This window comes from Schistocerca serialis, chromosome 12 (assembly GCF_023864345.2).
Source record: "Schistocerca serialis cubense isolate TAMUIC-IGC-003099 chromosome 12, iqSchSeri2.2, whole genome shotgun sequence".
In the NCBI taxonomy this organism is placed as follows: domain Eukaryota; kingdom Metazoa; phylum Arthropoda; class Insecta; order Orthoptera; family Acrididae; genus Schistocerca; species Schistocerca serialis.
Window position 1 is genome coordinate 2080452 of NC_064649.1, and position 13700 is coordinate 2094151.

At 43.5% G+C, this 13700-nt stretch overlaps 1 protein-coding gene across 1 annotated transcript in view; it reads left to right on the forward strand.

Moving 5' to 3' along the window:
- Positions 1 to 13700, forward strand: part of LOC126428407 (rootletin-like) — a 245668-nt gene that overhangs the window by 91321 nt on the left and 140647 nt on the right. Inside the window, exons 8-9 of the mRNA XM_050090326.1 lie at positions 8108 to 8320; positions 9107 to 9275. Coding sequence (XP_049946283.1) covers positions 8108 to 8320; positions 9107 to 9275 — 382 coding nt within the window. The remainder of the gene's footprint in view (positions 1 to 8107; positions 8321 to 9106; positions 9276 to 13700) is intronic.

A 13700-nucleotide genomic window follows, 5' to 3' on the forward strand; every position in this document is an offset into this window, starting at 1 on the left:
GACGATAACTAGTTTGGACAAGAAGAGAATAGAAGCTTTCGAAATGTGGTGCTACAGAAGGATGCTGAAGATTAGATGGGTAGATCACATAACTAATGAGGAGGTATTGAATAGAATTGTGGAGAAGAGGAGTTTGTGGCACAACTTGACGAGAAGAAGGGACCGGTTGGTAGGACATGTTCTGAGGCATCAAGGGATCACAAATTTAGCATTGGAGGGCAGTGTGGAGGGTAAAAATCGTAGAGGGAGACCAAGAGATGAATACACTAAGCAGATTCAGAACGATGTAGGTTGCAGTAGGTACTGGGAGATGAAGGAGCTTGCACAGGATAGAGTGGCATGGAGAGCTGCATCAAACCAGTCTCAGGACTGAAGACCACAACAACAACAACATTAGGGCTCTGATTACATCATATTTATTTAATGTAGTCTCCATAATTTTTTCACGAGAATGTCTAATGCCGAAGTGTAACTAGTGGGCTACCTGTGCCCGTACAACTGCGAACGGTAGGACAAATGTTTGTCGAGCACCAGACTTGTAATTGAATATCTCTCTTCCGTAACTGGTACTTAATGTCAGCATTGCTATATGGGTAATTTTCTGGTTTTAGATAATGTTCGCAAATACTTAGGACTTCATTTAAGATATTTATTCACACACGACGCTTGTGCCGTACAGAAGTGCGCGTTCGGACCTCTGTCAAGATTTGGCACTGACTGCAGTTGACAACGTATCTCAAGGTCACTCGAGGTACTACACGGTATGCGACAGCCGCCTGGACCGCGGACGATGGCTGTCAGCTGCGTGCGGCACTCTGCTGTGTGGCACATCTGGATAGCCTCTGAAAACTACCAGCAGATGAGTGTCCACTCCTCAAGTTTACAACTTACATGACTCGAAGCGATAACTGGCCCGTCTCGTTTACGGAGCTCATGCCGAGGGTCCGTAGGAGTCGGTACGTGCCCGGAGTCACTGCTCAGAAAGGAGTGAATTGAGATTGTAGCTTATACTGAGTATAATTTGACCCTCTGTAGATTGATCGTTGTTGTGGTTGTGGTCGTCAGTCCTGAGACTGGTTTGATGCAGCTCTCCACGCTACTCTATCCTGTGCAAGCTTCTTCATCTCCCAGTACCTTCTGCAACCTACATCCCTCTGAATCTGTTTAGTGTATTCATCTCTTGATCTCCCTCTACGATTTTTACCCTCCATGCTGCCCTCCAATACCAAATTGGTGATCCCTTGATGCCTCAGAACATGTCCTACCAACCGATCCCTTCTTCTAGTCAAGTTGTGCCACAAACTCCTCTTCTCCCCAATTCTCTTCAATACCTCCTCATTAGTTATGTGATCTACCCATTTAATCTTCAGCATTCTTCTGTAGCACCACATTTCAAAAGCTTCTATTCTCTTCTTGTCCAAACTATTTATCGTCCATGTTTCGGTTCCATACATGGCTACACTCCATACAAATACTTTCAGAAACGACTTCCTGACATTTAAATCTATACTCGACGTTAACAAATTTATCTTCTTCAGAAACGCTTTCCTTGCCATTGCCAGTCTACATTTTATATCCTCCCTACTTCGACAATCATCAGTTATTTTGCTCCCCAAATAGCAAAACTCCGTTACTACTTTAAGTGTCTCATTTCCTAATCTAATTCCCTCAGAATCACCCAACTTAATTCGACTACATTCCATTATCCTTGTTTTGCTTTTGTTGATGTTCATCTTATATCCTCCTTTCAAGACACTGTCCATTTCGTTCAGCTGCCCCACCAGGTCCTTTGCTGTCTCTGACAGTATTACAATGTCATCGGCGAACCTCAAAATTTTTATTTCTTCTCCACGGATTTTAATTCCTACTCCGAATTTTTCTTTTGTGTCCTTTACTGCTTGCTCAATATACTGATCGAACAACATTGGGGAGAGGCTACAACCCTGTCTCACCCCCTTCCAAACCACTGCTTCCCTTTCATGCCCCTCGACTCTCGTAACTGCCATCTGGTTTTTGTGCAAATTGTAAATAGCCTTTCGCTCCCTGTATTTTACCCCTGCCACCTTCAGAATTTGAAAGAGAGTATTCCAGTCAACATTGTCAAAAGCTTACTCTAAGTCTTCAAGTGCTAGAAACGTAGGTTTGCCTTTTCTTAATCTAGCTTCTAAAATAAGTCGTAGGGTCAGTATTGCCTCACGTGTTCCCATATTTCTACGGAATCCAAACCGATGTCAGCTTCTACAAGTTTTTCCATTTGTCTGTAAAGAATTCTTGTTAGTATTTTGCAGCTGTGACTTATTAAACTGATAGTTCGGTAATTTTCACATGTGTCAACGCCTGCTTTCTTTGGGATTGGAATTATTATATTCTTCTTGAAGTCTGAGGGTATTTTGCCTGTCTGATAAATTTTGCTCACCAGATGGTAGAGTTTTGTCGGGCCTGGCTCTCCCAAGGCTGCCAGCAGTTCTAATGGAATGTTGTCTACTCCCGGGGCCTTGTTTCGGCTCAGGTCTTTCAGTGCTCCATCAAACTCTTCACGCAGTATCATATCTCCCATTTCATCTTCTACTACATCCTCTTCCATTTCCATAATATTGTCCTCAAGTACATTGCCCTTGTATAGACCCTCTATATACTCCTTCCACCTTTCTGCTTTCCCTTCTTTGCTTAGAACTGGGTTTCCATCTGAGCTCTTGATATTCATACAAGTGGTTCTCTTTTCTCCAAAGGTCTCTTTAATTTTCCTGTAGGCAGTATCTATCTTACCCCTAGTGAGATAAACCTCTACATCCTTACATTTGTCCTCTAGCCATCCCTGCTTAGCCATTTTGCACTTCCTGTCTATCTCATTTTTGAGACGTTTGTATTCCTTTTTGCCTGCTTCATTAACTGCATATTTATATTTTCTCCTTTCATCAATTAAAATCAATATTTCTTCTGTTACCCAAGGGTTTCTACTAGCCCTCGTCTTTTTACCAGTTTGACCCTCTGCTGCCTTCACTATTTCATCCCTCAAAGCTACCCATTCTTCTTCTACTGTATTTCTTTCCCCCATTCCTGTCAATTGTCCCCTTATGCTCTCCCTGAAACTCTGTACAACCTCTGGTTTAGTCAGTTTATCCAGGTCCCACCTCCTTAAATTCCCACCTTTTTGCAGTTTCTTCAATTTTAATCTGCAGTTCATAACCAATAGATTGTGGTCAGAGTCCACATGTGCCCCTGGAAATGTCTTACAATTTAAAACCTGGTTCCTAATTCTTTGTCTTACCATGATATAATCTATCTGAAACCTGTCAGTATCTCCAGGCTTCTTCCATGTATACAACCTTTTTTTATGATTCTTGAACCAAGTGTTAGCTATGATTAAGTTGTGCTCTGTGCAAAATTCTACCATGCGGTTTCTCTTTCATTTCTTAGCCCCAATCCATATTCACCTTCTATGTTTCCTTCTCTCCCTTTTCCTACTACCGAATTCCAGTCACCCATGACTATTAAATTTTCGTCTCCCTTCACTATCTAAATAATTTCTTTTATTTCATCATACATTTCTTCAATTTCTTCGTCATCTGCAGAGCTAGTTTTCATATAGACTTGTAGTACTGTCGTAGGCGTGGGCTTCGTGTCTATCTTGGCCACAACAATCCGTTCGCTGTGCTGTTTGTAGTAGCTTACCCGCGTTTCTATTGTTTTATTCATTATTAAACCTATTCCTACATTACCCCTTCGTATTGATCGTATGCTTTACAGAATTTTTAATTTAATTGTCTCAATTGAAATCTTTTTTGAATAAGGTTACCATTTTGGCTACACAATAGCCATTTTTGGAATCTTTCTGCTGCGCTGCAACAAATTGTGAACATTGTAGTGGTTAATAAAAAAAATGGGAGAAGAGAGACCGTGGAAAAGGGAATGAATGAAATGCAAATCGGACTTCGTATTACAGAAAAGCTATCGGACTTCGTTATTCGGAAAAGCTATTGTTGGGGTGGTCCTTGTGGCGTTTTTGAGCAAAAGTTAAACAAATTTTCACTACAAAAGTTATTGAAAAGAAACAGAGAATAACAGAATGTAACTGACAGGGGGAAGGGGCGTAGACGAGAGATCATCCTTTACCAGATTAACTTATCTTCTTTCGGGCGGCGTCCACGTCTTCAAAAATCTCCTTCATTTCTGTGTGAAAAATCTGCTCCGAAATCTTGCAATAGTCCAGGAATCACTAATTTATACCAATTAAAATCATCTTGATACTGTATGCAATTTAATTCACTTTGCTACTTCCATCCACCGAATTTCTTAATAACTTCCGCAGTGTCTACACATTACAATCAGATCAAGATTAGCCATTAAGTTTTTACGTCAGCATCCGATCACGCCTGCCTTAAGCTACCGCTATCAAGAGACGAACAAAAAACGGATAGAAAACAAAAAAAGTGTTACCATTTTAGTATTTTCTCTGCCGTCGAGCGCTCATACCGCTGCGACGGGATATTTTTTATCTGAGGGAACGAGTGTAGTGCGGCGAAATTTAAAGCCCCGCTACAACATGTAACCGTGTAAGCTGATTAGTGTTATTTTTACATGATTATGATGTGTTGCAGTGCAGTAGTATGACAGACTCTAAAGACAACTACTGCGTAGGCAAAACTGAAAATCTTGTTAAAAAACAATGTGATTGAGAAATTAAATAAAAAAATATATCCCAGGTATTATTCCATCACCTGAGCAAGGAAACCGAGCAGAATTTTGGAAAGGGTGTTCAACTTCGTGGAGAAGAAATAAAAACTTAAAGGTTTGCTATTGACATTGTTATTCTGTCACAGATGCCAAAGGACTCAATGGAGCAGTTAAACAGGATGAGTAGTGTCTCAAAAAGAGGTTATGAGGTGAACAGTGACAAAAGTAAAACGAGGGCAACTGAGTGCTGTCAAATTAAATCGTGCAGTGGTGAGGGAATTAAATTAGGAAATGAGAATATAAAAGCGATAGATGGGTTTTGCTGTTTGAACAGCAAAATAAACTCGAGGCAGCTAGAAATGTGTATCTGAAGCAGAGGAATGTGTTAAAATGGAAAATTTGACTCTGAGCAAGTCTAAGTCTGAAGGTATTTATCTGGTGTGTAGCCTCAAACTGAAGAGAGATGTGAATGAAAACCAGTTCTCATGAGAAGAGAATAGGAACTTAATATGGTGCCATTGAAGAGTGCTGAAGAATAGATTGCTAGATTGAATGAGTGCTGAGGAGGTATTACATTGAACTGGGGAGAGATGAATTTATTACACAACTTGACTAAAAGACGTGATCAATTGATATAGGACACATCCGGAGTCTCGGGAGGAATAATCAGTTTGCTAAGGGAGGGAAATACTGAGCGTAAAAATTATAGAGGGTGAAATCAAATGGACTCATATTCGGGAAGACGACAGCTCGAACCCGCATCCGGCCGTCCAGATTTAGGTTTCCACAATTTCCCCAAATCACTCGAGGCAAATGCCGGGACAGTTCATTTGAAAGAGTTCGGCTGATTTCCTTCCCCATCCCTGACACTGTCTGAGCTCGTACTCCATCTCTAATAACCTCGATGTGGACAGGATGTCAGACCCGCTCTTCATTTCTTCGTTCTTTTGGAATGTGACGCACTTACTACATTTCGAGCATCGTATTGAAGCAGACTACGTAGGCTACAAGTTTTTGTAGTCGCTGTTACTTATATCTATAACTTGTTTGCCTGAACCATGTTGCTCTATCCAGGGGCAGTGGACTCCATTCTCGAAGATGCCGAGACCTCAGACTCCAATTCACGTGCCGGTCCTTTATTGCGCACGTATTTCACCTCTGTTGTATATATTTCACGTTAGGTTTTTCTATATTGTGTAACTTCAACAGAGTTCACTATACACATTAGCCTCAGTCATTTGACTCCACGTGTCTCGTACGAGTTTCCCTTGACAGTCGGTGCCGCGACAACCGACTCGCACGGCGAGATTCCGCGGTCTGTAGGAAATCTCGGATGTGGGACAGCGTTCTCGTGGAATAACCGTTCCCACGAGAGGGTGTCTCTGTGCGCGGGAGTATGGTGCACGCCGCCCCCACCTCGTAGGTACGCCGTGTCCACTTTCACTCGTGATGTCCACGAAAGAAATAAAATTTCTCGGGCAGTATGTGGCTGAAAACAGACACCCGTTTACTAAAATAACAAAAATGCTCACTCGAGATGACGACTGTCCTCGGTCGGAGACGGGACGGAGGGAATAACACTTTTTTCCGATCGATACATTACCCCTCGAGGGTTGGCGAGGGTCGAGCACAGTACTCAGGTTCGAGTCGGTGTAGGTTGCGACAGAGGTGGAGATGCTTGCACAAGTTAGACTGTCGTGGATAGCTGCGTGTGACTGGTCTCTGGACTGAAGACAACAACAGCAACAAGTCACAAAGTTTTTATCATCTCCCTGGAAAAAATACAATAGGAGCTATGTAGTTAATTTTTTGATTGTTTGCAGAAAGATGTCTGCTTGTAACCATACAAGACAAGATAGATGTAATGGAACTTGAATAGCGTATTTGCCTCTATTGGTTACGGTAGAGAGATCGATCTTTTGGTCCTTTCTGTATATTTATGTATAATATTGCAAGAATATAGGTTGGACGAGTGTAAAGCTATCGTTAAAAAACACACGCTGCGCGACTTGTTACGATTTGGCCGGTCATAGTAATAATGACATGCTTTTGAATACAATTAAAATATAACTGCGATACCTGTTTAGTGTTATTGGAAATAATATGTAGTAAATTAATGAGTAAGGTAGCTGATCTTATAAGAAGAGGTAAAATTGGGCGTATTGAGATGTTTTGCTTTATATCGATGAAGCCGATGATACGGTGTCATATAGGGGCGAGTTTTAAATAACTACGGTATACGATCAGAGTAACAAAAGGACAATTAGTTACACGAAATCACAGATAGCGAAGTTTGGTCATTAAATTGAGTACACCTAGAGGGTGGTCAATTCCAGCATAAATCTATACACATCTCACGAGGGACGCGGTATTGAGACCGGTTTATTTATTTATTTTAATTATTATTATTATTATTATTATATCCGGGACAACAGGCTCCAATTTATGAAAAGGAGAAAAACGTTAACTTTTGTGCGAACTCTTAATAATAGCGGATTGGAGAAAAAAGTGTGTAATTGTCTTACGCCTAACAAACATTAGTGGAGGGCGGTGGCTAAACTAGAAGAGTCAATAGCAAAATACTGTATCATTGTCATTGACTGTTGGTGTCCAGCAACCAAAACTGTTCATCAAAGGGTTTCGATGGAACTTGGGAGTTAGGGTTCAGGCACTCGCATATACTCCACATCAGAGTGTGAATGAGTGGTGAATGCGAAATAAAACTGTGAACAAAGTGACGTTAAATAAAACAGAAGATTCAAGACAGTTTGGTCGTATATGTTGTCATTCCATAAACTGTAACATTTCTTATCATTGTACGAAGCCTTTATAGACGATCTTTATGACAATTTACTTCGAAGGGATCTCGTTACGAGTTAAGTTTTGGGGGCCTGGTCAAGAGGGGATAGTTCGTAGATCCTAACTACTGCAGCTGTTCTGGAATCAGGTGCTACCGTGACCGTTGTGTGTTGTCAATGACTCAAGGTTACCATCTCTAATGCTCTAAGATCGACGTGCCTTTCCACTCGGTATAACGGTGCCTCACGGCAATGACGACAACGCCGACGACGAAGGACGTTACGCTAGGTACTGTCCTACTACACGTCGACATTCCTTTCACTGTACTGCAGCATGCCGCTACGGGATCTGAAACAAAATGGTGAAACAAATTGACTGATTGGATTTCAGTGTGTAGCAGGACAGCAGACACATTGGCAGAAACAAACAAGAAGTAACTATAAAATTTGATTTATTTTGAGTGTATAATTTAAACTTTAATACTAACACCAGCATTTTGTATTCAGTGTATCTGTACAAACTGTGAACACCGTCAGTAACGGAACTGTGTTATTTGCCCACATATTCATAAAATTCAGTCTTTACAGTCTGTTCAGAGCCGGATATTTGCAAGGACGGGTGACGTGTGACGCAGGAAAGAGAGGCGGCGGAGCGCGAGGGCCGGTTGCGGGAGCAGAACCGCGAGCAGGAGCGCCTGCTGGTGGAGAAGGGCGAGGCGGTGGCGGCGCTGGCGCGGCAGCTGGAGGAGGCGCAGCGCGGGCTGGGGCGGGCCGGGGCGCTGCGCGCCGAGGCGGAGGCGGCGCAGCGCGACGCACAGAGGGCCTCGCAGCAGCTGGAGGCCGCGCAGGTGGGTCGCCGCGCCTGCGCGTAGCGCTTCGGTTGCACACTCACGGAACACAATTATGGAGGCAAGTAGGTGGACAGAGCTCAATTCTTTTTGACATTTTGCCTTCGCACGTACTGAAGATGTGCAGATTGTCACTACTGTGTGAACGAGGTGTGTATTGTTCCTGTCTAGAATTATTATTTCTGGGCGATTTGTGGATTTGTAATTTTCTCGGGTGTCTTAAGGACACGTCTTCCACCTGTACGTGACTATATTAATGCTGCTCTGCATTTTAGCTGATGTACTGTATTCGTGTGCCTTTAAATGACTTTCCTAACTAGATCTCTAGGTCCCCTCTGGCATTTTTGAAGTGTGGTGAGCTCGTCTGCAATGTTACCCAGTGTTGCAGCAAGAAAGGTAAGATGGCAAACTTGTGATACGAATCGTGTTATCCTGGCCATTGCATACAGCTGCCTTTTAACAGTGTTACAACGAGAGCAATGATTGTAATAGTGACTTTGCTTTAATGAGATTAATTTTGTATTACTTATTCGACGTTTTTCTATTACAAATATGATCCACTTTGATTGTGCCAACTTTTTCCAGTCACTGACCCCCTGGGTCCAGTGGCAGGAGGCGGCCCACTCCGTCACCGCTCGTGTCGCTAGTCTCACTCCGGCTGCCGTACAGTAGTGACTTTCACAGCAGATAGGCACCGCGCTCGTACGTGTCAAACTGCGGCACCGTTTAGCGCAGCAGCCGCGTGCCGACTCGTAGAATATTGAGACGGTCGTGTGTCGGTTGCAGCGAGAGCTGGAGCAGCTGAAGTCGGAGTTGAAGCAGTACGAGGTGCTGGACTCGCTGGGCCTGCTGTCGGCCGGAGGCGACTCCACGGTCGACAGGGGGGTGCGCGACAGCAGAGGCGGCGGCGGCTTCCACGCAGAGCTGCGGCGCGAGTTGCAGCGCAGCCTCGCAGGTCCGTGTCGGCTCTCTCTTTTATTATAACTTTGAAATACTTTTCTCGTAACTGTGTATATTTGGCTGAAAGTTTGACAAGTCTAAGTAAAGAACAGGGTATTGTATTCAGGTGGAAAGCTTTTCACTTGTTGAACAAACCTTCATAATTATTATGTCAGAGATGACTATCATTTGTTGCCAATATATTCAACGTTCAGTGCAATCGGTGAATAATATTTGCAGTCAGTGTGTTTGCAGGATGTATGTGTCCAGGGACAACTGGGAAATCTGGGGAAAAAAAGGAATATGGAAAAAACCCGGGAATTTTTCATTGTTTTGCTTTTCAGTTAAATTTTTGTAATTTTGACTGGTAAGAACTGATACACTAATAAAGAACTTTTCTTTACCCGCACTTACTGTGAAATAATACTGCAGCAATAAAATATAAATGAGTGAATAATACCAAAATAAAACTTCCATTTACAATAACAAAACACAGTGCACACAAAAACATCTGCCGACAAAAAGACTGTCCGATACTTCGTAACAATAATCTGCATACTATGTGCCTTTCTCCCGAACCTCGTTTCGATGAACGTGACATTGCAAATGTTTGCATTTCTAACAGGTCACATGAAAATTTGTGAATGGTGATTTGAGAAGCATTGCTTTCAAAGTAAATTTTCTTTTAAGCAAGAAAAATTACGTTATGTGTGAGAATGTGTGATGAATTTCTTAAATCACAGGGCATTAGACTCTCATTCAAAATTTAATGCTGAGGGTTCAGAAGACCACCCATTTGTCCCATTATTTTAAATTTTACTGGCAGATATGTGTTCGATACACTTTACTGGGTAACATCCACTAAGGAAGACCGACAAGTTTTGAGGTTAGTTTTTCATATTTATTTTAGTTCTTTCATAGATTACAAACTATGCAATAATGATAGCAAAAAGAATAATTACGCTTCAAAAACAAAGTGTGAAGTTAGTTCTCGAGCAGTTTTACACGTAATTGACTTTTCTACTGAAAAGTCGAGTGCTCGACGGAACATTTATTCGGCCAGGTAGTCCACGAAATGTTCGTTACACAGCAGTGAAACTCATAATCGTGTTTGTCAGAAATATACAGCTGCAGCTGTGCACTTAGGGTCGTGCCTAACCACACCCTCAAGGACGGGCGGGGAGGGGAGGAAAACAAGAAAATTTTGGTAACCAATATTATATGTGAAAGATTAGCTTTTCATGTTGCTATACTGCATGTATACTAATTTACACAATTAACTTTTTCTATTTGTGTGTTTGTGCCACTTAATAATGATGTTGCTACTAACTGACTACATCACGTGTCCTATGTCCTGAATATCTGCTGTCATTGGCTGGCAAGTTTTACATTCTGAGTATTGTATAGTATATTGTCATTTAATACAGAAAAAATGTGCTTTCACTAGAGGCATAGTGTATTCAAATTTGCACTGGGAAAAAGTGTGTTTTCACCAAAGAAAAAGTGTGTTTTTAACCGGGAAATCTGGGAAAACTCTGAGAATTTTTTATTCTTGTCCGCATATATGCCCTGTATTTAGTATTTTCACATCCTGTAGTTCCCATTACTTCAGGTTGAAACATATCGACCATTTAAGATTTTTGAAATAAAGAAACACTGAATTTCCTTATTTTTTTCATTAAATATTGTCACATTGATGTTTATTTGATGTTTGTTCCATTAATAAATTTCTCTTTGGCTGTATAAAAAATACACAGTATTAAATTTCCTGGCAGATTAAAACTGGGTACCAGACTGAGGCTCGAACTCAGGGCCCCGGCCTTTCATTGGCAAGTGCCGTACTGACAGCTACGTGAGTACGACTTGTGACACGTCCCCACAGCTTCAGTTCTACCAGTACCTCGTCTCTCCTACCCTCCGAACTTCGCAGGAGCTCTCGTGCGAACCTCGCAAGACTAGCACTCGTGGAAGGAAGGATATTACAGCTCGTGGGACATTCCCGTAATCGGTCGGTAGAGCATTTGCCCACGAAAGGCAGAAGTCCCGTGTTCAGGTCCCGATCCGGCAGGCAGTTTCAATGTGCCGGGAAGTTTCGTATCGGTGCACACTCCACTACAGAGTGAAAAATTTCATTCTGTACGTTACAGTTTGAACAGATCGAGTCTGTTAGTGACTGACTCTCAGTTGAGATCGAACACATTCGTTACTTCTATTGCAGGCTCAATTACAAAGCCTTTGATTTCAATTACGTTTAATTATCACAGTAAAGAGGAATAATTGTACGATTGCGTGGGGTCCGTTCTTACGGACAAGTTCAAAAGAACGGACACCACGCAAAATCTGCAGCTGTGATATGCTGTATGTGAATCAAAGGGTGACCACTGCTGTCAGCTGCAGTGGCACATGGAGCAGAGTCCGCGGCAACGATTGAAAATCTGCACCGGACTGGGATTTGTACCCGGGAGCTCCGGCATAATGGGCAGGTGCACAGTCGGAGACAGAGCGCCGTCGCGACTCCTCGGACGCACTCGGCACGCCTCACGGACGATCCACACTCCCACCGAGCCCCGCCTGTCTGCACTCCCTGTCCGTTATACTCCCGTTTGCTATTCAGAGATTCCCACAGGAGGTCGTGTGTATTTGTGTATTCACACCGAAGAAGGTGGATCCGTCGCTCTGCGAGGCTTGTCGATTATACGAATGGGTGGTAACTGTTCTTTCGGACGTGTCCTGCTTTATTTGATAGCTGTGATCCCCCTTCAATTTACACATAAGAACAGACACCGTGCATTCGTATAATTTATACGGATCCACCTTCTTCAGTGCGAATGCCCAAATACGTCCGACCACCTGTCGGAATCTCCGAGTAGTGAACCGGAGCCTAACGGACGGAGACTGCGGACTGGTGGCAGTCGGCGGGAGTGTGGACGGCCGTGAGGTGTGTCGAGACAGTCCGTGCAGTTGCAATAACTCTGCGTCTCAAGTAGCGCGGTGGATACCTGCCCGGTAAGCGGGAGATCCCGGGTTCGAATCCCGGGTTCGAATCCCGGGCCGGTACACATTTTCACTCGTGTCCACCGATTCCTCTCGGTGTCCCGCTGCAGCCGACAGCGGTGATCCCCCTCCAGTTTACATATAAAGTGTAGTAAGGCTCCCGACAGTGCGACACTGCCGTCGTTCGAAGTCACCGTAACGTCGTGGCGGCGGGTACCGCAGAGCACCGGCTAGTGAGCAATGTGAGAGGTGGTGCAGTCCTCGGAACTGCCGGCAGTTACCGGACGAACGGAGACGTTATTACGTCGAGCACGTGACACGCGCAGAAGAATAATACCGAATTGATCGCTGGAGGTGTTTGCGACTGTGCCGTCCGAAGACGTGTACGGTAGTGGAATATCCGTCGGAACGTGACACAAAATTGCATTCGACGACGCCTTGTCGAGAGAGCTAACAGTTCCTGGGATAGCGTAATTAAAGCAGCAATAGAGAACAAAATATCTGATAATATCCTCAGTAGTGACACCTGTTAGCAGCTGAACAGTGTGGAACCTGGCCGTCAGGAGGTTAAATTGGACTCTGCAGATGCGAGGCGGAAATGCCGTCTCGAATGTCGACGGACTGAGAACCGTCGCCGTCAGAGCAGGTGTCACAGACCACGTACGGACGGAGTCGGCAGCGAAATGACAGTCGGCTAGCGGTCGAGGAACGGTGCCGAAAGCAGACGGAATTATAGTGACTCGTCACAGCCGGAATCGTGAGTCGTATTGCTGCGAGACCGTCCGGTTCCATGTCGGAAGTGAGTCCGGTTGCCTACAGTGACTGAAAGGGGCTAGAATGGTGATAGTGTATAGAAAAGACAGACTGACCAGTGCAGTATCCGTTTGTTGCGAAGAACGGCATTATTTCACTGCTGTTGTGGCTCCGTGACTGTTAGTCGGTGGTGAACTGTGTGCAGTGCACCTCTAGTGTTCGACACTGTCGGTCGTCATCGTGACGGGAGTCCGTGTCGGTGGGTCCACTCTGTCTTGTATCTGTCTGGATTTCTTCAGTGTCTCTCTGTTTATAACGAAAATTTCAGCCCCGTAATGACATTCTGAACTGACCTGTTGCTTTGTCACAATTTTGTGTACTTTGAGATGCATTTTTTGTCTCGCTACGTATCTTTTGTAAGGCTGATGTCAGTTTACATTTTGTGGCAGCATATTTTGTAACTAGTCTTTTCCCCCCCAGTCGCCCCAAGTCGTTTTGCCTAAATACTTGAACTTAGAAGTCCTATAGATGTTCCCTTAATTAATTTTTAGAATTTTGCTGCCGCTTTTTGCTAAGCACACATTTTGTTTTTTCAAGTGATTTTTACAGACCTATTATTTTCTGCTTTTTCTTTTAAAAAATTTATTTGTTTTTGTGCTGTTTGGATGTCGTGACATACGCTCGGCAGGTCATC